At 34.8% G+C, this 26542-nt stretch overlaps 2 protein-coding genes across 2 annotated transcripts; both read right to left on the reverse strand.

Moving 5' to 3' along the window:
- Window positions 1–1177: 1177 nt before the first annotated feature.
- On the reverse strand, window positions 1178–2101 carry LOC133046202 (olfactory receptor 4A47-like). Its single transcript, XM_061129128.1, has one exon. The coding sequence runs from the start codon at window positions 2099–2101 to the stop codon at window positions 1178–1180; it is 924 nt and encodes a 307-aa protein (XP_060985111.1).
- A 15357-nt stretch (window positions 2102–17458) lies between these two features.
- Window positions 17459–18190, reverse strand: LOC133046203 (olfactory receptor 4A47-like). The gene has a single exon (XM_061129129.1). The coding sequence runs from the start codon at window positions 18188–18190 to the stop codon at window positions 17459–17461; it is 732 nt and encodes a 243-aa protein (XP_060985112.1).
- Between the last annotated feature and the right edge of the window lie 8352 nt (window positions 18191–26542).

A 26542-nucleotide genomic window follows, 5' to 3' on the forward strand; every position in this document is an offset into this window, starting at 1 on the left:
ATATGAGGAAAATATCTAAAAAATAATGACTATATATAACTCAATCACTTTACTGTACACCTGAAACTATCCCTATATTGTAAATCAACTATATGCCAATAAAATGAAAATTTCAAAGTACACAAATGAAACAATTTCTTAATCAGACTTTCATATACTACAAATGCTTATCAAGCACTGGTTGTTCAGAATGTGATCAAAAAAAATTTTCCACTGACAGTGGTATCAATTTTGGTCATGAGTTGCATTTTGACAATAACCATAAATATCAGCCTTTTAAATACACATACCAATTGACTCAACTGTTCCACTTCGAGGAACTCAAACTTAGAAAATTTCAAAAAGATTTCACTGCATAATTATTTCTCATAGATAGACCAAGGAAAACATGAACAGGATTTAATACATCAGTGTCAGTGTATCTTCAAACCACAGTTAAGCAGAATGAGAGAGAATGAGTTAAGTCTATATAAAGAGATATGTAAAGACCTTCAGGAGGTTCAGGAGTAAAGTTCAAAATTCATAAATGGAAACACAGTTACAAACAGTTATTTTTGCAAAGATTATTGTTTGAGTGACTCCATCTAGAAGAAATGGGGGGGGCTCTGGTTTGGGATGGATTTGGAAGGTTTATTCTGCAGTACTGAATTTTGCCTAAATATATTTTATATGTACTAATATCTAGCATATATTCAATAATTTATTTAAAATTAAATATTACCCTAAAATGTCATATGTAATGCAAATAACATTGAACAAAAAGGATAATCTGTGTAGCATTAAATATTTTAACTATATAATAAAAAAGATACAATAAAAGAATATCACTAAAATAAAACTAAGAATGAGATTGTATTGAAAGTAAATCAAAAATTAAATAAAAATTAGTAAAAAAAAATAGTGCAACTGTAAAAATTTCATTGACTAATATTATCTTTGATTCCCTACTGCATTTCAGCTTTCTAGATGCAATAATAAAACAGACATTAAAAGGTTACATTTTAGCATATAAACTATTATTAATACACAGACATGTAGTTCTGTTTTTAGTTATAATTGTCGTAAATCATTTATAGAAATGGAAAATTTGCATGAGATTTATGAAAGATTTTACATTCCAAGGAGACTGGCCCTAACAGTGCATTACGTTCTTCACTATGAATAATGCAATGATTTGCTACTTGATAAGACATATTTTTCTCCAGAGTTTCTTCATAGCATTGGTCAACTCAGAATTTCTTAGACTGTAAATTAATGGATTCAACATGGGGCTTATGACTGTATAAAACACGCTCAATGATTTATCAATGGGGAAGGTCTTAGCAGGTCTTGCATACATGAAAATGCAGGGAAAAAAGAAACAGACAACCACAGTGATGTGGGAACCACAGGTCTGGAGGGCTTTCCTCCTCCCTTCCTGACTCAGGTTCTTCAGAGAGTGCAGGATGACTCCATAGGAGATGAGTAAGAGCAGAAATAAAATAATGCACATCAGTCCTCCATTAGCCAACACTAAGACACCGATGACATAAGTGTCAGTACAGACGAGTTTCAATAATGGGTGCATGTCACACATGAAGTGATCAATGACATTGGGGCCACAGAATGGGAGCCCATAAATGGTGCTAAGTTGAATAATTGAGTGCAGAAAACCTCCAAAACAGGACACAATCAGCAGCACAACACACACCCTCTGCCTCATGATCACCAAATAATGCAGGGGCTTACAGATGGCCACATAGCGGTCATAGGCCATTACCAGCAGAATAGATATCTCGGATCCACCAAAAAAATGTTCTGTAAATAGCTGGGTCATGCAAGATTCAAAGGATATGGTATTTTTTCCAAGGAACAAGTCTGAAATCAATCTAGGGGTAATAGAAGAGGAATAAATTAGATCTATAAATGATAAGCAGGCAAGAAAAAAGTACATTGGTGAGTTCAGGGTCTTACTGACAGTTATAGTCAGGACAATGAGCAGATTGCCCACCATCGTCAAAATGTAGAAGAAGAGGAACAGAACAAAAAGGACTTTCTGCTCCTTTGGATTCTGAGTGAGGCCCAGCAAGACAAAGTAAGATACATTGTTCCTTGGCTCCATTTAGTCTGTACAGGAGCTGACTTCACATATTAGCAGTTCACCTATGAAACAAAAAGAAAACTTATAATGTACTAGGATCTCAACCTTTTATAATCTATTCAATTAAAAGAGTATTGTGGAGTATTTGCATGCAATGTGTCATAAATATTCAGATTACCAAGTTGAATGAGGCATAGTTCCCTACTCTCCATGGTATGATACATAATGAGGATTCAGACAATTTCATGCCCATGTAAGAAGAGCCGTCTTAAGGGTATTCACACAAAGCCAAGGTTCAGTGTAAAAACATATCAATCAAGCCAGAATCAAGAAAGAAGTTTCAGAGGAGAGAAAGCTTTTAGCTCAGTTTTAAAAGAAAAGTGAAAGCCCAAGAGAAGATGAGAAGAAAATTCCTTAAAAGTGTGCATCATTTATGACCTCACAAAGGTGCAATACTTGATATCAATCAAGCTAATTTCCATAGTCAGTATAAGTGGATCAAACTATGACTTGAAGGTCACTGTCCTGAACTGTCTCAAATTACATTGAGAATCATTATGACCTTAACCTGAATATTCCTCCTTTTCCTGCATAATAAATGCTGAAGTACTTTAATTTTGTGTCAAGCCCCTATCTCTCTACTTATTTTTTAACCCCTATAGGCAACATACAACTATATCTATATTTATATCTATGTATCTATATCTATAACTAAATATCAATTTAATACAAATAAAAATAAATTTTAAGGTTTCCACAATATAAAAGGAGTTCCCTGTCTCATTAAATAGTACCCACCATCGATGTAATTGCTCAGGCAAAATACTTTAGAATTTTCTTCACTGCTTTATTGCTCTAATTTTATTTATTGGCACACTTGACAAATTCTGTTGTCTCTACTTTCAAAATATAACAAGCTTTATTTCCTTCCTGGCCAACTGCAGTATCTTCCTGCTGTGTCTTTCCACTTTTATTCCTTCCAGGAACAACTTGCTGTCCTAAAGTGACTTGTATGATTGTTTTTGAATCTTGTTCTGATTATCTTACTTCACTTCTTAAAACTCCTGTAGTGAATTCCAATCAAACACTGACAGTTTAATATGTCACACTTAAATTCTGCAGTAAGTACTATAATCCTCATTTCATAGTTGAGAAAACTAAAGCTTAAAGCATCTAATTAATTATCCAAGATCACATGTTTTTCAATGGCAAAACCAGAATTAAATCTAAGCTTGATTTATTTCAAAGGTATTTAATTTCTTACATAATAAAAGTCAGACAATTGTGAAGCCTGGCCCCCACTCTTCACTGTTGGTCTTACCTTGTGGAGTCTTGGTCACAATCTGAAGGAAGACTTCTTAAGTTACTCATAAAAACTTCAAATTCTTTATTCATTTAGTATGACAAAAAAGGCAAAAGGATGCAGTATTACTCCAGGATATATTTTATTTCATTCAGCTGTCTGTCCACTTTCTTCATGAAGTTTTTTGGTTATTCAGAAGATTGTCTTAATTGCAATATAGATTATTTAAAAGAAATTTCATGGGACACACACATAGACACATGCATATGCACAAAAACAAATATTTACCATGTTAGGACAATTGATTAAAATTATAAACAAATTCTATGTTGTGAAGGAAGATAACATCCATCTTTTCCCAAGAAAATGTGTCTCTAGTAATTTCTTTTCCTACCAACTTCAAAATATAAAAATACCATTTAGTTGTTTAGTCCCTCTCATATCATGGTGTAGAACAGACTAGCCAACTTGAGATTTTGACAGACATTCTTGCATTGTTTTTCTTTTTTTAATGCAATATTTTCAGCCTAAGAAAGGACCACCTGAAAGTTTTATATCAGTTCTTAAAATAATGTCACTTCTTTTCCCCAAAAGGGGCAAAGATCACTGGGCATTTTGCCCCTTCTAAAGACATTTATCATTGAGTTTTGGAGCTGGACTGTGTCCAAGACTGATTCTTTCTTAATTAAATTCACTGGGATTTTCCAGAAAGTTTTAAAAGTACATCTGTATGTGAAGATACTATTGGGTCAAATCACATAATTAGGGTCTGAAAGTGTAACATGGAGAAAAAAAAATTGTTTTAGAACCGTCTTGATGTTATTATGAGTCAAAAATAATCAGCTCAGTCATTTTGTTCCAGTTAGACTAACTAGGCACACATTTCCCAGCCTGCAACAGCAATTTTTCTTTCCTTTTATTTAATATTAAATTTATTCTGCCTTGAACTTAGGTTAAGTATATAATAATTTTCTCACCAAAATTTAGACGTAATACTTAATTATTTATCTGATTTTTTTTTTTTTAAGTTACCTATTTAAAGCCAGGAACTATACTCTGAGTGAGAACACAGCAATTAATAAAGCAAGGGGAAAATCATGTAAAAATTCCTTCCTGCATGGGTCTCATGTTCTTATGAGTCAAACAATAAAGGAGAAAATTTAATAAAGCAAGAATTGCCTTATTCACTGTTTATAAGAAAGCAAATATGGTACTATGGCAGAAATAAAAGGAAAAAAATATATACTGAAAGTTTGCTGCTTCGAGCCGAGTGTTATGCCAAGATTCATGACCTCTGCAGGAGAGAATTTCGATCCGGGATCAGACACGAGGCTTGATTACTTGGAGCTTTTGTGTAGCAAAGTTTTATTAAAATATAATAGAGATAGGGGAAGCTTCTGACATAGACATCAGAAGGGGGCAGAAAGAGTGCCCCCTTGCTGGTTTATATCAACGTGTTTTATATCTGATAGAAAGCATTCATCAGATTAAGAGAAACACCCCAAGGCTGAGGGGATTTCGCCAGGCCCCTCTCCCACAATATGCACTTTTGAGACAGGATGGCATGAGGTATGTCATACCCCGGCCAAAAACCAATTGACGGAAATACTGGTTTGTTGAGTCATTATCAGCCCAAGGTTTGAGAAAAGAAAAAAGTTAGTCTTAGGCAGAACCATTTTGAAGAAAGGCAAATTCCACAGGAAATATGCAGTTTCATTAACATAAGAAAAACTCATTGGTTAGCTCAAGGCAGAAACAGGTGTCTTTAATCTTGTGTAGAGAAGGAAAAAAAAAAAAAGTCTGCCACTTGTAGTTTATTTCCTCCTGCCCCTTGGGGACCTCTGGCCTTCCCGCCTGTGACCCTCTCAATACTATGATAATGTGATTAGAGTAAATATTTTTTAAAAGGTGATGTTTAAGCTGAGATTCAAACACTAGAAAGTGGCTACCATTGGAATCACTGTTACAGACAGTAAAATCTAATTAATTATAAAATGATTTCACTTCAGAGATGATATGATCTATATGTAGAAAACTCAAAAAAAAATTTCAAAGGAAATTTTTTACAGTAATTTGTTTTTGTTTTCTTTAAGTGATGAGTGGTTGCACTTTTATGTTGTTCCTGATTTTTAACAAGAAAGATTTCAGTCTTCCAATGCTGAGACTAATGTGAGCTATGGAGCTGTTCTATACAGCCTGTATTATGTTGAGGTACGCTCTTTTTATATCCCATTTCTTGAGAACATTTTTTATTGTGAATGAATGTTGAATTTCTATACTATCAATGAACAATCCAAAGAGCAAATCAAGAAAACAATTCCATTTACAACAAGGTCAAGGAATAAACTACCTCAGAACAAACAAAGTAGGAAAAGGTTTGTATGCTAAAAACTACAAAATGTTGCTGAAAGATATTACAGAAGATTATTTTATATTCTTAATTCAGAATATTAATTCTGAATTCTTAATACAGAATATTATTTTATATTACAAAATAAATGGAAAACATTTATTTTCTGGACTGGTGATCTGGACTATTTAATATTATTAAGATGTCAATGCTACCTAAGTGATCTACAGATTCAATGCAATCCCTAATAAATCCCCCAATATTTTTTGTACAAATAGAAACCTTCATCTTAAAACTCATATGAAATCTCAAGGGAATCTAAATCAGCAGAACAATCTTGAGAAAAGAACAGATTGGTGGATTTCCTATTCCTGGTTCTATAACATGCAACAAAACACTGGTAATCACAGCAGTGTGGCTTTGGCATAAAGACAGACATACAGGAGACAGTAGTCAACATGCAGGATAGGAAAACCCTGAGATCACTTCCTTCCATGGGAATACCAAAATTATAACTATTTACAGAGCACTTTTCAAGTGGCAGAGTGGAAAAGAATCTACCTGTCAAAGCAGGAAACACAGATGCAGGTTCTATCCCTGAGTCAAGAAGAACCCTAGAGTAGGAAATGGCAACCTGCTCCAGTATTCTTACCTGGAAAATACCATGGACAGAGGAGCCTGGGCGGGGCTATCATCCATGGGGTCACAAAGAGTCAGCTATGACTGAGCACACACTCATAATAATAATACAGAACAATTACTAAAGAAACTGACGTAAAGATTAGCAGGATAATCCCCTACAGCAAAAGATGTGATATAAAGAAGGAACCACAGCAAACAAGTAGCAAGAGTGAAGACACAATATAGTCAAGACCATGTCCCCAAGTGGTGAACCACACAGGATGGTAATAACAGTTGCAGAGTTTCTCCTCAAGAAATCAGGAGTCTGAGCCTCACTTCAAGCTCTACAGCCACGAGTCCTGAACCAGAAAGAGGGACCCTCAAAATATCCTGGCTTTGAGGACCAGTGGGGCTTACTTTGGGGAGAGCTGGAAGATACCAGTAAGAAGCAGAAACTCCAACCCAAAAGAGCACACATGCTTTTAAATTACACAGGCTCTGGCACCCAGAGGATAAACAATATTTTGAAAAGAGCTCAGGTAGACTAAGGTGACAGTGATGATGATAAAAAGTAATCTAGGTTTGGTGAACAGAGGCCTGAATTGAAACACCAGAATTTGGTTCAGGAAAATCATGGCCCCTTATCTAATTACCAGGCTTCCCTGGTGACTCAGATGGTAAAGAATCTGCCTGCACTGTGGGAGACCTGGGTTTGATCCCTAGCTGGGAAGATCCCCTGGAGGAGGGCATGGTAATCCACTCAAATGGAGTGGAGAATCCCATGGACAGAGGAGCCTAGCGGGCTACAGTCCGTGGGGTCGCAAAGAGTTGGACTCGACTGAGTGACTAAGCACAGCACACATCTAATTACCAGGTGAAAAGACTTTTTGGACCCCTCAGGTGGTGCAGTGGTAAAGAATCCATCTGCCAATGCAGGAGACAAAAGAGATGATGACTTGATCCCTGAGACAGATAGATTACCTGGAGTAGGAAATGGCAACTTGTTCCAGTATTCTTGCCTGGAAATTTCATGGGCAGAGGAGCCACAGTCCATGGGGCTGCAAAGAGCCAGACATGACTGAGCATAAACACACTTCCCCCCACCCCCAAATCCAGAGATTTTTTAATGAATGAATCTCCTTGTATTATGGAATAAGATGCTTGCAATATGACCACACATAGGTGATATATGTCTTCATTCCAACCTTTCAATGAAGGATCTGAAAAAAGAAATATTTAATTCACCGTACTACACCCTTCCAAATTATGAATAAGGGGAGTTCACACCTGGATACTGCAGTGAACATGATTGGGATCTAGGATTAACCACCTATTCTATTATGTAGGAATATGGAAACTAGATTCAGGATGAAAGTTCTCTGCATGTTACTTCTCGAAGTTCTTCCCTGCTGCAAGTTTATAAAGATAATTATCTTTAAGCATTTTAAAGTTGTTTATTTAACATTTACATATATAACCCACATAGACTATACTCTTCAAAGTATAGTGTGAAGTGAAAATACACTTTCCTATCATGAGGATGAATAGGGACTTCCCTGGCAGTGTAGTGGTTAAGACTCTGTGCTTCCAATGCCAGGGTGCAGGTTCAAAACCTGGGTGAGGAACTAAAACCCCATGTGCCTTGTGGCACAGCCAATAAAAAAGTAAATAAATAAATCATTATTGTTTTAAAAAAATAAATTTTCCCAGTACATATAGTGAATAACCATTCTGTCTCCCATACCCTAAAACACCATTACTACCAGATACAATAATCTGCATATTTACCATTTTATTTCTTAGTTTTCTCTTTTGTTCAGTCAGTGTACATATCCATGAGCCAATACCATAGGGTCTAAATTACTACAGTGTTTCAGATACAATTGTGATATCTGAAAAAAATAAAAACTATTTGAAACACCAACATTCACTTTATTATATTAGATTATTTCAGTGGGTCAAGAATTTGATCCATTCAGCTGAATACTTCTGGCTCCACCTCTCTCAAGATGGAAGTTAGAAATTATCAGACTAAGGTCATCTAAAAAGTTTATTCACTCCTCCATCTAGTACCGAGGCTTGGAAACCTTGAAATGGGGACTGAAATAGCTGGTACTCCTTGGTATCATAAGGGTCAGTCCCAATCTGATAGAACCGGCATCCTTATAAGAAGTGGAGGGGACAAAGAGCTTTCTCTTGAACAACTGCACAGAAGAAAGGCCATGCAAGGGCAGAGTGAGAAGGTGCCCCATGCAAGGCAGGAAGAGAGGATTCACCAGAAACCAACCTAGCAGTCACCTGGATCTTGGATATCAGCCTGCAGAACTATGGGAAAATAAATGTCTGCTGTCTAAGCTCCGCATGCTGTAGTATTTTGTGATAGCAACCCATGCAGACTAAGGTGACAATGATAATGGTAAATAATAATAATCTAGGTCTGGTGAACAGAGGCCTGAACTGAACCACCAAAATTCAACTCAGGAAAATCTTGTTCCCTCATCCAATTATCAGATGTAAATATTTTTCAAATCTGGAGATTTTTGAACTCACATATTCTTGAATAAGGCGTATTCAATATGACCACAAACAGGTGTCATAAATCTTTATTCCAACCTTTCTCTGATGGATCTGATACCATTAAGCTTGTGGGTAGGAATTCTCAATTCTCTGAAGATGCAAATGCTTTTTCAATCAAATTTTACTTAAAATACTAACTCAATGTAGATTTTACCAGACTAGCTTATTGAAATTTAATTTTAAAATATAAATATGCAAAAATATACATAATTCTGATAAAAAGTTAGCCATGAAGGAATCCTTGACTTTTCAGATAGTAAAATATATCCTAAATCAAATGCACACAATTAAATTGTGTGTTAAATGGCCCAGGAATAAAGACATCAAGGAAGCTAGTGGACGAATGAATTTGATGCAAACACATGCCATATTTTGGAATACAAAGTTAGGATATCAAAACCACGGGGAAAAATAATTATGCATCCATAATAATCACAATCTAGAAAAATAATTAAAATGTAACCCCTATTTATCTTCTTATAGCAAAGGAAAATGTAAACATAAAATCTAAAACAACAGAAAGAATTAAAAATTAAATATTGAAAACTGTGAAGAATATTTTGGTAACAATGAGATAGAAAAATTCAAGACATAGAGGCAAAAAAAAATTGCTAGAATCAATTATGTAAATGTAAAAATATTTATACAGCCCCAGAAATATTCTGCACAGTATTAAAAAAATTAAAAAAGAAATCACAAACAGGAAAAATAATAACCAAACACAGGGTAAATGGGATAACTAGTATATAATTCAAACATTAAAATCAGTATGGAAAAGTATTGGCAATCAAATACACACAAAAATGCATTAATAGGCAATTCATGAAAAAGGACTACAAATCATTTAAACATGGGTGATACTCAAATTCAATTATGTTTATTGAATATCAATAAAAGCATACAAATGAAACAGTTTCTTTCATCAGATTTTCATATAAATAAATGTTTATCAAGCACTAGTGGTTCAGCATGTTGTCAAATGTGTTTTCCAAAGTGAGGAGAGTAGTAAGTTTGTTCAAGGTCATAATGGCATTTTTGCATATCTATGAATATCAACATTTTCAATATACACACCAATTAAGTCAACAATTTCACTTCTAGAAACTCATGCTTAGAAAATTTTAAAAAGACTTCATTGCAGAATTATTTATTGTAGAAAAATATGAGAAAAAAACTTGAGGAAATCTGGACACCTAAATTTTAGAGACTTTTAAAGAAGCTGAGCAGTATGAGGAAACTATAATGAGTTACACCTGTGAAGACTGTATGAAAAGATCTTCAGAAAACTGAGTTGCAAAATGCAAAGTGTATAAACAGAGACATACAGGCAAACACACGTGAAAATATGCTTCTTTTTGCAACAGTTATTATTTGAGGAATCTTAGAAACCGTATGGAGAAGGCAATGGCACCCCACTCCAGTACTCTTGCTTGGAAAATCTCATGGACGAAGGAGCCTGGTGGGCTACAGTCCACGGTGTCGCGAAGAGTTGGACATGACTGAGTGACTTCACTTTCACTTTTCACTTTCATGCACTGGAGAAGGAAACGGCAGCCCACCCCATATTCTTGCCTGGAGAATCCCAGGGACGGGAGCCTGGTGGGCTGCCATCTATAGGGTCACACAGAGTTGGACACGACTGACGTGACTTAGCAGCAGCAGCAGAAACAGTATAGTGGACTGCATCTGGAAAAACTGGGAAACTCTGATATTGGGCAAACAGGAGATATATTTTACATGATTCTATTTTGTAGGGATTCTATTTTTTAACATCTATTATTATCCATCATACTTTTCAATTTTTTTTATAAAGGAAAATATTACAGTAAATTTTCATATATAACAATAAAAGTGAAAGAAGAAGATATATTATTAAATATTTTAATTAGTACAATAAAAAGTGACTATAAAAGATAAGAATCTGGTTAGAAAAAATGAGAAGTAATAAAGTAATGCATATTAGTTAATTATTTTTGTAATACTGACAAACGCATTACATATTACTTATTGACTCTATTTTAAATGAATTATTTCACCTTTCCAGTTGCAGTGATAAACTAGACATTAATGTTTACATTCAAGAAGGGAAACTATCATTAATAACAAACATAAATTTTATTCTTTAATAGAACTTATGATAAATTATTCTGAGAAAAGGAAAGTTTACATCAGAACTATAGATTTTGATATTTGAACTAAATCTCTAGTGTTAAACTACTTTCTTTCTAATGCATAATGCACTTCTTTACAATTTGATCTCACTTTTTCTGTCCAGAGCTTCTTTATAGCATTCATGATCTCAGAACTTCTTAGACTGTAGATTAATGGGTTCAACATGGGACTTATGACTGTATAAAACATGCTCAATGATTTGTCAATGGGGAAGGTCTTAGCAGGTCTTGCATACATGAAAATATAGAAAACAAAGAAATAGACAACCACAGTGATGTGGGAACCACAGGTCTGGAGGGCTTTCCTCCTCCCTTCCTGACTCAGTTTCTTCAGAGAATGCAGGATGACTCCATAGGAGACCAGTAAGAGCAGAAACACAATAGGGCAGATCAGTCCTCCATTTGCCACAACTGAGATGCCAATGACAAAGGTATCAGTACAGATGAGTTTCAATAAGGGGAAGATGTCACACATAAAGTGATCAGTAATATTGAGACCACAAAAAGGGAGCCCATAAACAGGGCTAACTTGAATAATTGAGTGCAGAAAACCTCCAACACAGGATACCAGCAGCAGTATAACACATATCCTTTTCCTCATAATCACCAAATTATGCAATGGCCACATCACCAGCGGAAGAGATATCTCAGATCCACCAAAAAAGTGCTCTGTAAACAGTTGGTTTATACAGGATTCAAAGGATATAGTATTTCCCCCCCCAAAAAAACAAGTCTGAAATCAATCTGTGGGAAGCAGAAGAGAAATAAACTAGATTTAAAAATCATAAACTAGCAAGAAAAAGTACATTGGTGAGTTCAGTGTCTTACTGAGAGCTACAGTCACAACAATAAGCAGGTGCCCCACTACAGTCAAAATGTGGAAGAATAAGAGAATAGCAAAAAGGACTTTCTGCTTCTTTGGGTTATGTGTAAGGCCCAGGAGGATGAAATAAGTTACATTGTTCCTAGGTTCCATCTAGTATGTATAGGTGCTGTCTTCACATGTTAGAAGCAGTGTACCTACAAAACTTTGGGAAAACTTTTAAATGAATTATAATTTTCATCCTTTGTTATAAATTCAATTAAAATAATGTGTGTGGAGAATTTTTTCATGACCATTGTGTTTTTGACATTGTAATTGCCAAGTTAAATAAAGTAGAGTTACTTGCCCTCATGACTAGGACTAGGGAACAGATAATTCCAGGTCCATATATTAAGTTATAAGGATAATCACAGAAGTTAAGAGCTATAGTACAGGGATATATCCATCAAAATGGAATCAGAGAAGAATTTCCAGAAGAATTGTTTTAGCTGATTTTTTTTTTTTTTAACTTGAAAGCAATCTTGAGAAAGAAGATTGGAAATGGAGGAATCAACCTGACTGAGTTCAGACTATACTACAAAGCTGCAGTCATCGAGACAGTATGGTACTGACACAAAGAGAGAAACATAGATCAATGGAACAAAATAGGAAGTCCAGAGATAAATCCACACACCTATGGACACCTTATTTTTGACAAAGGAGGCAAGAATATACAATGGAGAAAGGACAATCACTTTAACAAGTGGTGCTGGGAAAACAGGTCAACCACTTGTAAAAGAATGAAACTAGAGCACTTTCTAACACCATACACAAAAATAAACTCAAAATGGATTAAAGATCTAAATGTAAGACCAGGAACTATAAAACTCCTAGAGGAAAACATAGGCAAAACACTCTGACATAAGTCACGGCAGGGTCCTCTATGACCCACATCCTAGAGGTGGGTCATAGAAATAAAAGCAAAAATAAGCAAATGGGACCTAATTAAACTTAAAAGTTTTTGCACAACGAAGGGATCTATAAGCAAAGTGAAAAGACAGCCTTCAGAATGGGAGAAAATAGTAATAAACAAAGCAACTGACAAAAAAGTAATCTCAAAAATATACAGGCAGTACATACAGCTCAATACCAGAAAAATAAATGACCCAATCAAAAAATGGGCCAAAGAACCAAACAGAAACTTCTCCAAAGATGACATACAGATGGCTAACAAACACATGAAAAGATGTTCAACATCACTTATTATCAGAGAAATGCAAATCAAAACCACAATGAGGTACCATCTCATGCTGGTCAGAATGGCTGCTATCAAGAAGTCTACAAACAGTAAGTGCTGGAGAGGAGAAAGGGGAGAAAAGGGAATCCTCTTACACTGTTGGTGGGAATGCAAACTAGTACGGTCACTATGGAGAACACTGTGGAGATTCCTTAAAAAACTGGAAATACAACTGCCATATGACCCAGCAATCCCACTGCTGGGCATACACACCAAGGAAACCAGAATTGAAAGAGATGCATGTACCCCAATGTTCATTACAGCACTGTTTACAATAGCTAGGACATAGAAGCAACCTAGATGTCCATCAGCATACAAATGGATAAGAAAGCAGTGGTACATATACACAGTGGACTATTACTCAGCTATGAAAAAGAATGCATTTGAATCAGTTCTAATGAGGTGGGTGAAACTGGAGCCTATTATGCAGAGTGAAGTAAGTTAGAAAGAAAAACACCAATACAGTATATTAACACATATATATGGAATTTAGAAGGATGATAATGATGACCCTATATGCAAGACAGCAAAAGAAACACAGATATAAAGAACAGATTTTGGACTCTGTGAGAGAAGATGAGGGTGGGATGATTTGAGAGAATAGCATTGAAGCATGTATATTATCATATGTGAAACAGATTGCCAGTCTAGGTATGATGCATGAGACAGGGCACTCAGGGCTGGCGCACTGGGATGACCCTGAGGGATGGGATGGCACGGGATGTGGGAGGGGGGTTCATGATGGGGAACACATGTACACCCATGGCTGATTCATGTCAATGTATGGCAAAAACCACTACAATACTGCAAAGTAATTAGCTATCAATTAAAATAAATAAATTAATTAAAATGAAAATAAAATTGTATTTTATCTTTTCCATTTTAAAGACAAGCTCACTGTTTTTGTTGTTGTTATGATTATTTCCCAAAGTCACTTTTCCATCCCAGATCTTACTCAGCATTTTCACATCTAAATTTCTGAGCATGAAGTTTAAGAAGTTTAACAAAGGCCTTATCATGATATAAAATTTACCCAAGTCTTGGGTACAAATACACAAATACAATGTACAAATCTAAGGGCACAAATCTAAGATGACCACAGTGATGTGAGAGACACAGGTGGAGAGGACTTTGCATCTTCCTCCAAGCTATGTCTCTAGGGAGGACGAGATGACCACATAGGAGACCAACAAGTGAAAATATTTTAATGGGTAAATGAACCAATGATTGGCAGCAACATCGACCAAGGATGTGAATTCCATGCAGACAAGTTTCAATAAAGTGTTCAAGGCACACAAGAATGGTCTATGACATTGAACCACAGACAGGCAGCCACACTATGAAGATCTGAGTGGTTGCAAGTACAACCCTCCAGCTCCTATTACTTGAAAGAGGAAGCCACATCCGTGTCACTCATGATGGTTTCACAGTACAGGGTTTAGCAGATGGCTCATTGGCAACCACTATGGGTGGGAAGATCTCAGCAGCAAAAGATGCTCAGCAAAGAAGTGAGTCCCGGACTTCCTGAAAGAGAAGATTGTTTTCTTACAGCAAGTGTCAGCTGGTATTTCAGGGGTCACAGATGAAGAACAACAGATGTCCACTAGGGACAGAAACACAGCAGGAACTGTAATTCCTGCTTTACCCAAATTTACAAAAGGTGACTTTTAACTGAAGACATCTTTTCATACCTGGGTCACAGTTTTATACTGTAAAGATATCAACTCCCCTAAAATGAACCTTCTTAAAGTGAATCTTATTGAAAATAATAATTGAATACTATTTTGTGACTAAACTATTTTAAATTTATTTTAACTTCATTTTAAAATATACTATTTATCTTATTTATATTCAATTTATTATATTTTGTAATAGTCTGGAACAGAAATATACAAGCCTAGGCATATCTCAGAAAAAGAATAGTAATGAAGGACTGTCTCTTTACTTATCAAAATGTGTTATATATCATAGCAATTACATTATGTGCCAATCTGCACATGAATAAAGAGATCAATGAAAAAGAATAGTCTTGAATTGGATCCAAATACATTGGACTTCAGCATACAATAGTCAGGATTTCAGATCAATGGCAAAAAGATATTTACATGACCATTTAAAAAAAAACCCTAAAACTTAGAGAAACAACTAAAAATTCAATCCATATTTGTCTCCTATAGCAAAATTAATTCAAGACAAATCAAAAGTTTCCATATGATACTGAGAGTCATTCCCTAGGCTGGTGATAAGAAGTCCAGAGGTCCCCATGGAGAGAGGGGTCTGGAATTCTCAAGGAGGAAGAAAGGGCAAACCTTTTTTCCCCTCTACATTCCTTAGGATTATATAACAATAACGAATCCTGCTTGAGGACACTCTCTGGAAAAAACCCTCTGGCTAATTCTGTTATCTCAAAATGTAAACTATGGGAGTAGGTCAGGTGAGGTCTTTACAACCTCCAGACATTCTTTTGAGTCACTGTGATAACTAATTTGAGAGTATATAATTCCATTGCTAAGACTAGCAAGGGGGTACTCTTTCTGCGCCCTTCTGATGTCTATTACAGGAGTTTTCTCTACCACTTTTATATAAATTCTATTGCACAACAGCTCTGAGCGATCAAGCCTCATCTCTGGCCCCAGATTGAATTCTTCTCCTCCGGAGGCCAAGAATCCTGGCATCTTTTTCGTGGGTTCAGCAACAACCTTTCAATACCAAAAATGTTTTAAAAATTAAATACTAAAAAAAATTGAAGAATTGTCACAAGTAAAATGAGAAAATTCTTCATAAGCAATATATTTAAAAAATTGAATATAAAGTACAAAAATATTACGTGCAAAAAACACTCTACATATTATAAAAAGTTAAGAACATATAACCAGAAAATAGTAATTATATATACAATGTAAAAGAGATCATTTATTTAATATATAATCTCAGAAATATCAAAAATTAAATGAAATAAAGACATATATATATATATATATATATATATATATATAAAATGCAGAAAAGAATAAAAGCAAATCAAGTTAAACATATGGAATGATGCCCAGATAAATTATATGGGCACCATATATTATATGCCCAGATAAATTATATCAAAATGGTAGCAAAGTATAAAAATAACTTTAATCAGTTGTCATAAATATTTATCAGGTACTGGTCTTGAAAATGTGGGCAAAAGAATTCTCACTGACAGTGGACAAGACTGCAGTTGTCATACAACCTCAAGAACAATAATTTGTCAATAATTATCCATATCAACATTTTAAATGAATATGTTAACTGATAATTGATTCAAATATCAAATCGACAATTCTATGCCTAGGAAATCATATCTGCACATTTTCAAAGACATATATTTATTTGAAAATTGTCATAAAAAAGTTTAAAACCACATGAAAAGGAATGAGCATATGAATTTTAATATGAATTAATAAGAAGTATTGTGAAACGTGAAAAGTTAAGGGATATGTTTGAGCTGGCATTGAAATATCTTTAAGATGTAACATAGCAAAAGCAAGTGTGATATATATAGAAAAAGCAAATATATATATTGGCAAATACACTGGCATTTGCAAACATTTTTACTAGATTAAAATTAAGAATAAAAATTAGATTCTACCTCTTAGAGTGAAGATTGAAAAATATTGAGAGAAAAGGGGGAAATTTGTTTGACACTTCACTCCATATTATTTGGTTTTATTTATGTTGTTATTATTATCTATTTTACTTCAATTTTCTTGTGAAGACTAATAGAATTAAAGTAAAAAATTTGTGTATAATGCAACTGAAATATACTAACAGAGATACCTATATAGAACTAAATATTTTAAATTGTAAAAATTAAAAGCTAAAGTACACTTAAATTACAAGAATCTAAATAAAAATTACCCTGTCTCTGAAAAAGAGTGAAAAAGACAAATGTGCAAATTGATTAAAAATCAGTGTTACTATATAGTACTTTTCTCATTCATCATTATTTATTATTAACTCCTTACCATACAGGCATTATACATTTCTAGGTACAGTGATAAAGATAATGATGTACCTTACATTCTAGAATAGAGGAAACTGTTATTAATAGCACAGCTGTATAATTGCAATCTTTAATCGAAATTACCATAAAGTCTTTGAAGAAAGAGAATTTTTTCATTTTAAGGAAAAAAATTAAAATTGTAATCAAATTTTAAAATGACTCTGCATTCTAAGGAAATGGAACCTGATGTCAAATGACTCCCTTCATGTTGGGTGATGCACTTATTTAATATGAGATATGATGTTTCCTCTCGAGAGCTTCTTCATAGCATTAGTCAGCTCAGAATTTCGTAGACTGTAGATTAATGGGTTTAGCATGGGGGTTATAATTGTATAAAACACACTCAATAATTTGTCATTGGGGAATGTTTTAGCAGGCCTTGCATACATGAAAATACAGGGAACAAAAAAGCAGACAACAACAGTGATGTGGGAACCACAGGTCTGGAGGGCTTTCCGCCTCCCTTCCTGACTCAGGTTCTTCAGAGAGTGCAGGATGACTCCACAGGAGACGAGTAAGAACAGAAACACAATGGTGCAGATCAGTCCTCCATTGGCCACAACTAAGATGCCAATGACATAGGTGTCAGAACAGACGAGTTCCAATAAAGGGCACATGTCACACATGTAGTGATCAATGACATTGGGGCCACAGAATGGGAGCCCATAAACAGTGCTAAGTTGAATTACTGAGTGCAGAAAACCACCGACAAATGACAACAGCAGCAACACAACACACACCCTCTGCCTCATGATCACCACATAATGCAAGGGCTTACAGACGGCCACATAGCGGTCACAGGCCATCACCAGCAGAAGGAAGACCCCCGATCCAGCAAAAAGGTGTTCTGCAAACAGCTGAGTCATGCAAGATTCAAAGGATAAGTGTTTTTCCCCGAATAACAACTCTGAAATCAATTTGGGGGTGATAGAAGTGGAGTAAGTGACATCCATACATGATAAGCTAGCAAGAAAAAAGTACATTGGTGAGTTCAGGGTCTTACTGACAGCTATAGTCACTATAATAAGAAGGTTGCCCACCAGAGTCAAAAGGTAGATGAACAGGAACAAAACAAAAAGGACTTTCTGCTCCTTTGCATTCTGTGTGAGACCCAGAAGGACAAAGTAAGTTACATTATTTCTTGATCCCATCTAATCTGGACAGGCGCTGACTTCACATACTAAAGCAGTTTACTTAAAAAAAACAAGGAGGATAACACTTAAAGGGGAAAAATGCTCAAACGTATAAGAATATATTTTTATTTATCCATTCTTTGGAAGACCATCAATAGAACATCCAATTGTGTCTAATGTGTCATAGACATTTTGATTACCAGATTGAATAAGGCATAGTTGCAGTTTTTGTTTGTTTGTTTGTTTAACTTCAGTGATATGATACAGAACAAAAAACCAAACAATTTCTGACACATGTATGAAGTTCCATTAAATTCACACAGTGCTGAAGAGTCAGGATATAGGAGTATATCAAGTGGACATCACAGAAGACATTCAAGAGGAAGCAATGGTTTAGCTGAGTGTAAAAAATAAATGAAAGTATAAAGAAATAAAAAGAGAAAGCCATGAAAAGGTGCAGCATTTATAAAGACACAAAGTATAATGCATGAAAAACACTCAAGGTAATACACATAATCAGTGTGGGTAGATGAATGTGTGAAGAGAAGATCCTTGTCCTGAATTGTCTCAAACCTCACTGACACTTCGGTCTTTACGTGGTTATTTCCCGTTTTGGACCAATCAATTAGACTGCAGCAGTCTAATTTTGTATCTCCAGTCCTTTCCTTTTCCCTAAATTTCAAATGTTTATTTGCAACATCTCTAATTTTGAAATCCAACTGAATAGCAATTTACTATTTTTAAAACATAACTTCTAAAATTTCCACAATAAACATGAGCATTTTCTAAATAAAATTTAAAGAGACATTCCTGATTCATCTCATTAAAAACTATAATTTTCATGTTATTGTTCAGAAACAAAATTTCAGTGCTCTCTACTCATTTGTCACTCTCATAAAACTTAAATAAATCCTACTGACTCTACTTTCAGAATATATCACAAATTTGCTCATTCCCTACTTCTTAATTTCTTCCTGGTCCACCATAACCACCTCCTGCTAAGTCTCTCCACATTTACACTGGCCTCAAAAGCTGTCCAAACTGTCTTTTTTAACCTTCTTCTGATAACATCACTCCACTTCTCCAAACTCCTGCAGTATATTCCAATCACTCACTCAGTTTTTAATGTAACACATTTAATATTTACGGTAGCAAGAACTGCAATCCTTATTTCATAAGTGAAGGAAAAAAGGTTCAGAATATCTAATTCATTTTCTCAAGTACACATTTTTAAGTCACATACCTAGAATTGAATTTGTTTGATTGATTTCAAAGTAATTTATTTTCTTATATAATAAAGAGGGTCTCACAACTGTGAGCTTGGTTCCCACTATTTAATGTTAGTCTTACCTACTGGAGGCTTGCTCATAACCTGAAGAATAACTTGAAGTTACTCATAAACACTTGGAATTATTTTTCATCCAGTTTGACAACAGAGGACAAAAGGCCACCTTATTACTTGTGCATATAATTTATTTGACTGTCTGTCCACTTACTTCATGGAGTCTTCTGATTATTCAGGTCATTTTTAAGTTCAGTGTAGATTACTTGAAAGCAATTCCATGGTGTACACACAGAAAAACAAGTTTATTGCATTAGGAAATATATCGAAATTACCAGCAAATACTACAAACACATAGAAGAAATCAACTAGTTATTTGGCAGGGAAATTTTTCACAAGTAACTTCTTTGCTACTAACTTCAAAAATTAAAATAGCATTTGACAGTTCAATTCTTTTCATTCTGTCATTTTAATATGACCAGACTAACTGACTGAGATTTTGAAAGACATTCCCATGATTCTTTTTAAGTCATGCTATAAGTCTAAGAAAGGACCTCCTGAAATTTTTATGCCAGTTACTAAGCAAATAGCGTCTTCTTCCTATTAGGGGTGAAGATCACAGGCTATTTCATCCCTTCCAGTTGCAATTATCACTGAGTCTTGGAAGGTGTTCAAGGTGATTCTTGTTTAATTAATTCACTGGGATTTTACACAAAGGTATAAAAGAACATCTTTAGGGGCTTTCCTGATGGCTCAGTGGTGAAGAATTCGCTTGCCAGTACATAAGATGCAGGTTTGATCCCTGGGTTGGGAAGATCCCCTAGAGAAGGAAATAGCAACCCATTCTATTATCCCTGCCTGGGAAATCTCATGGATAGAGGAGCCTGGCAGGCTACAGTCCATGGGGTGGCAAAAGAATTGGACATGGCCTAGGAACTAAACAACAATGAAAAATATGTGAAGATATTACCAGAGCAAATCACATCGTTAATATCAGTAATGTATAGTATGCAAAAAAAGTAGCTTTAGAAACGTTATGAGGTTGCTGCCAATGAGGATAAAATATAGACTCATTCATTTTGATCTAGTGGACTTATTAATATATTCTCCCCTGCCATGGAAAGAATATCTTTCCTTTTATTCAATACTATATTTAATCACCTTAAAACTTGGTTAAATAAATAAAAATTATACTAAAAATAAATTTTAATGTTTTTAAAGTTTTAGATGCAACAACTAATAATTTATCCAATTATCAATTGCTTTTAAGAGTTAGGGCACATTTCTTATTCCAGCAACTGTGCTATGAGCTAGGACTCAGCACTTAATAAAATCCGAGGGAAAATCATGTAAAAAAAAAATTTTTTTTCCTGCATAGATATTATAATAGGTCAGACAATAAAGAAGGAGACATTTAATAAGGTAGTTATAGTCTTATTTGGGGCTTATAATGTAAGAAATAGAATAATGTGACAGAAAAGAAAAGGGAAAGTTCTACTGTGGATAATGTAATCAGAGAAGACCCTTCTTAAAATGTTATATTTAAGCCATGATTGAAAGGTAGGACATGACTGTCATTAGAAGCCCTGTTCCAGAAAGTAATACTAAATGAAAAGTAATAAACCTATATTAATAAAAATTAATAAACCCAGATTAATAAAAATTAATAAACCTATATTAAATAAAAACCTATAAAACCTATAAAATTATAAACATATATTAATACAAATAACAAACCTATATTTTAAAAAAGTAATAAACCTACATTTAGAAAATTATAAACTTTTCACAGGAATTTTTATGGTAGTACTATGTTATCAAAGGACTTGTGAGAGTGTGCCCTATTGTCTTATTCTAGATTTTAATGAGGAAGATTTCAACCTTTCTATGTTGAGGATGATGTTAGCTATAAATCTGTTTTATATGGAATTTCTTATGCCAAGGTACATTCCTTCTACCTCCAATTTGTTGAGAGTTTCTAATGAAATGATGTTGAATTTCTTTATGTCATTAACAACTCAAGGAAAAATTAAGAAAATAATTCCACACACAAAAGCATAAAAAAGAATAAAATATTTAAGTAAACTTAACCAAAGAGACAAGTCCTGTAAACTGAAAACTACAAAAGGTTACTGAGAGATATTATGGAACACACACAAATATGAAAAGATATTTATGATCTGGGACATTTAAAAATATTAAGCTGTTACCACTATCTCAAGTGATCTACAGATCAAAATAGCAAAACCGATTTTGCAGAAACAGAAAAATCCATGTTAAAATTCATGTTAAATCTCAAGACCTCCAAATTGCCAAAACAATCTTGAAAAGAAGAAAGCTGGGGGTCTCATACTTCCAGACTCTAAAACACATTATACAAAGTAATGATAATCATAGCACCAGTATCTGAATAAAGATGGGCAGTGGACTAATGGAATAAAATAGAAAGCCTAGAAATAAACCTTGGTATGTGTCTTTAGATAATTTTCAACAAGGGTGCCAAGAGTATTTAGTGGGGAAATTTCTATCATTTTGTATGATTTGCATTTTTACTATTTATTATTATCTATTTCACTTCAATTGTTTACAAAAATTAAGATTACATGAAAAGTTTTGTGTATAATGCAACTGAAATTTTATAAAGAACACAGAGTATATAGCATTAAATACTTTAAATAGCAAAATAAAAAGAATAACTTAAAAGACAAGAATCTAACTAAAAATAAATACTGTCTGGAAAAAATTTAAAAAGAAATGCATAAGTTGATTAAAAATTAATGTAACTATATAAACTTTTCTTCACTAATCTGTTACATGATATTGGCTCTTTCAATATAAGCCTTCCATCTTTCTAGGTACAGTGATAAGCAAAATATTACAGATCTTACATTCTACCATAGAGAACTATCCATGTTATTAACAGCACAGTTGCATAGTTATATCATAATTTTTTATATTATAATTACAAATAAAGAAAAAGAAATCAACATCAGATTTGAAAAAGCTACTGAATTCCAAGGAAGTGGTCTCTGATGTCAAATGACCCCCTTCATGGTGGGTGATGCATTTGTCATCTCTGAGTTTCTCAGAGTGTATATTAATGGGTTCTGCATGGGCGTTATGACTGTATAAAACACACTTAATGATTTGTCAATAGGGAAGGTCTTAGCAGGTCTCCCATACATGAAAATACAGGGAACAAAAAAGCAGACAACAACAGTGATGTGGGAACCACAGGTCTGGAGGGCTTTCTGCCTCCCTTCCTGACTCAGGTTCTTCAGAGAGTGCAGGATGACTCCACAGGAGTAAGTAAGAGCAGAAACACAATGGTGCAGATCAGTCCTCCATTTGCTGCTACTAAGAGGCCAATGACACAGTGTCAGTACAGACCAGTTTCAATACAGGGTACATGTCACAGAAAAAATGATCAGTGATATTGGGGCCACAGAATGGAAGCCTAAAAATAGTACTAAGTTGAATTACTGAGTGCAGAAAAACTCCAACCCAGAATAGCACCAGCAGCCCAGCACACAGCCTATGTCTCATGATCACCAAACAATGCAGGGGCTTACAGATGGCCACACAGCGGTCATAGGCCATCACCAGCAGAAGGAAGACCTCCAACCCACCAAAAAAATGCTCTGTAAAGAGCTGAATTACACAGGATTGGAAGGATATGGTATTTTTCCCTATGAACAAGCTTGAAATCAGTTTGGGAGAAATAGATGAGAAATAAATGACATCCATAAATGATAAGCTGGCAAGAAAGAAGTACATCGGTGAATTCAGGGTCTTACTAAATGTTACAGTCACCACAATAAGCATGTTGCCCACCATGGTCAAAATGTAGAAGAACAAGAACATAACAAAAAGGACTTTCTGCCCCTTTGGATTCTGTGTGAGGCCCAGGAGGACAAAGTGAGTCACATTGCTTCTTGGTTCCATTTCCTTGGTTCCATCTCTTCCTTATGGGTGCTGACTTCAGATATGAGGAACAGTTTATCTATAAATCAAATCAAAAAGTTAAAAACATCTTTACATAGATTATAAGCTTAACATATTTTGTTTATTCAATGTGTTAAACCTGACATTAGGATCACAAAGTTAGATAAGAATGTTTCACTATTCTCAGTGATTAGATGTATAATGAGGGGTCAGACCATACCAACCAATTTTATGAGTGTCACTATAAATATATTCATATGGATAAGAGTTCACATTTCCAGAATATCTAAATCAACTCTGGATCTGGGAAGGTTTCTCAAAGAAAACAATACTTCAGCTGAGTTTTATAGGAAAAGTGAGATAATAAGAGTGGGTAAATAGGGAATTCCGTGAAAAGATGAACCAGGTATAAAATTACAAAAGTGAAATATTTAAGTAAAGAATCACTTAAGGTAACTAACACATTCAAAGTGGGGAGAAAAAATTTAGGAATAAATATGTGTATGCAACTATCTAGTTGAAATATCCAAACAGATATCAATTTAATATTTATTAAAATAAAATTTAATCATATTTATTAAATTTATTAAATCCATTTTCAATTCCACAATTAACCTATTCCTTCCTAAATGTTCTCCATCTCATTGTGTTGTAGAGAATAGTTTAATAAAAGGAAATATTAACATTGTAAGGATGTCTATCATTTTTTATGCCAAACTACATGTCAGACGTTATCTCTGTGCTTGGACTCCTCAGACAGCTCAGTGGTAAGGAATCTCCCTCCAAGCAGGAGACAGGGGTTCAACTCCTGGGTTGGGAAGATCCCTTGGAGAAGGAAAGGGCAACCCACCCCAATATTCTTGCCTGGGAAATCCAACGGACAGAGGAGCCTGGTGGGCTACAGTCCATGCGGTGGCAAAGCTTTGGATACGACTTAGGGATAAACAAATCTCCATGCTTACACTCATATTTTCTATTTCCATATGTATATGTATAAGTGCATGTACTCTGTGCACTTATAAACTCACATTTAATGCATAAAATTTAGTCTTCACAGTAATAAATATTGTTGACTTCTTTTTTTTTAAAGAAATAGGCTTATGATATTTAATTTTCTCAAAATCATACATTTTTCATTGAGAGAAATTGAATTTTAAACTAGTTCACTTCAAAAATCTTGTGATTCCAGAAAAAGGTTTTCAACTTTTCAATTCTTATAAATCCAAGTTTGCAGTTCCCTACATAGTAAATTAATTTACACAACTGAAAAATCTGGCATCTACTATTAACTGTTATAAATTTACCTTTTGGATTCCTGTTCACAGTCAGCAAGGAGCTTTTTCAACTATCTCATAAAGACATAGAAATGTCTTCAATCCAGTGTGACCACCAAGGACAAAAATTTGCATTATTCCTCAAAATATATTTGATTTCACATGACTATGTCAGCCCATTTTCTTCACAAAATCTTCTAAATATTTCAGAAAATTGTTATTACTCACTTTGTAGAAATGTTTTAAAAGAATTCCCTCCAAATTCCATATTGCTGCTGCTGCTAAGTCGCTTCAGCCGTGTCCGACTCTGTGCAACCCCACAGACGGCAGCCCACCAGGCGCCCCCGTCCCTGGGATTCTCCAGGCAAGAACACTGGAGTGGGTTGCCATTTCCTTCTCCAATGCACGAAAGTGAAAAGGGAAAGTCAAGTCACTCAGTCGTGTCCGACTCTTAGCGACCCCATGAACTGAAGCCTTCCAGGCTCCTCCACCCATGGGATTTTCCAGGCAAGAGGACTAGAGTGGCGTGCCATTGCCTTCTCTGAAATTTCATATTACAAACAGGAAAAATATTTTTTCCAGCTTAAGGTAATTAAAACAGCAGACAAATCTATGTCCTAAAAGTCAACAGCCACTTTGAAAAGGAAATTGTTCTAGTAACTAAACAGTTTTCCAGTAACTTCAGTAAAGAAATTATACTACGCAGCTTTTTTTCCCTACCTCTTTCTATTGTGTTAGTATAGCAAAAGAAATGTACTGAGATTTTGAGAGCTCGTTATTGAAATAGTTATTTCAACTCCTAAAAAAGGTATAATAGTTCTAAAGAGGATAACATCATCTCTCTGACAGAGGCAAAGATCATGGGTCTTATATTTTCTAATCAGATATATCAAGTCATGAATTTGGAGTGTATCCAAGACTGACTCTTGCTTAATTATATTCCCTGTGACTTTTCACCAAATCTTAACAGAGCATTTCTATTTAGAGATACTGTTAGACCAATGACATAATTGGGGTCAGGAAGATGTAACAAGGAGAAAAACATATCTTCAGAACCGTTATGTAACTTTTGCCACTAGAGAATAAAATATTAGCCCTGTCATTTTGTTGTAAGACAAATGAATTTATCACTTATTTCCCCACTTATCCATAGGAAGATTTTCTTTCTTTTTATCTAATACTTAATGTTTTCTGCCTGTAAGTGTGGGGCTGGGTATAATAAAATTGTATCTCCAGTTTAGATGCAATAACATTATTTATCCAATCTATTTTTTTTTTTTAAGTTTTATTGAGGGCCTACTTTGTGGCATGCTCTATACTGTGGGCCAGAGAATAAACCATCAGTAAAGGGAAAAAAAGTGAGGATAAAAGTGCAGCTGCATTCATTGTATATAATACGGCCAGTCATTTAAAAATTGAACAACTTCCCAGGTGGTGCTAGTGGTAAAGAACCCATCTGCCAATGCAGGATTATTAAGAGACCTGGATTTGATCCCTGAGTAGGGAAGATCCCCTGGAGAAGGAAATGGCAACCCACTCCAGTATTCTTGCCTGGAAATTCTGATGGCTAGAGGAGCCTGACGGGCTATGTCCATAGGGTCATAAGCAGTCAGACACGACTGAAATGACTTTGCACACACACAATAAAGTAATGATTATCTGTGATCCATG

This window comes from Dama dama, chromosome 24, assembly GCF_033118175.1.
Source record: "Dama dama isolate Ldn47 chromosome 24, ASM3311817v1, whole genome shotgun sequence".
Classification (NCBI taxonomy): domain Eukaryota; kingdom Metazoa; phylum Chordata; class Mammalia; order Artiodactyla; family Cervidae; genus Dama; species Dama dama.

What these genes read in the sequence shown, in the direction of transcription:
- LOC133046202 (XM_061129128.1), bottom strand. Translation starts at nt 2,101, where the DNA reads ATGGAGCCAAGGAACAATGTATCTTACTTTGTCTTGCTGGGCCTCACT.
- LOC133046203 (XM_061129129.1), bottom strand. Translation starts at nt 18,190, where the DNA reads ATGGATGTCACTTACTCCACTTCTATCACCCCCAAATTGATTTCAGAG.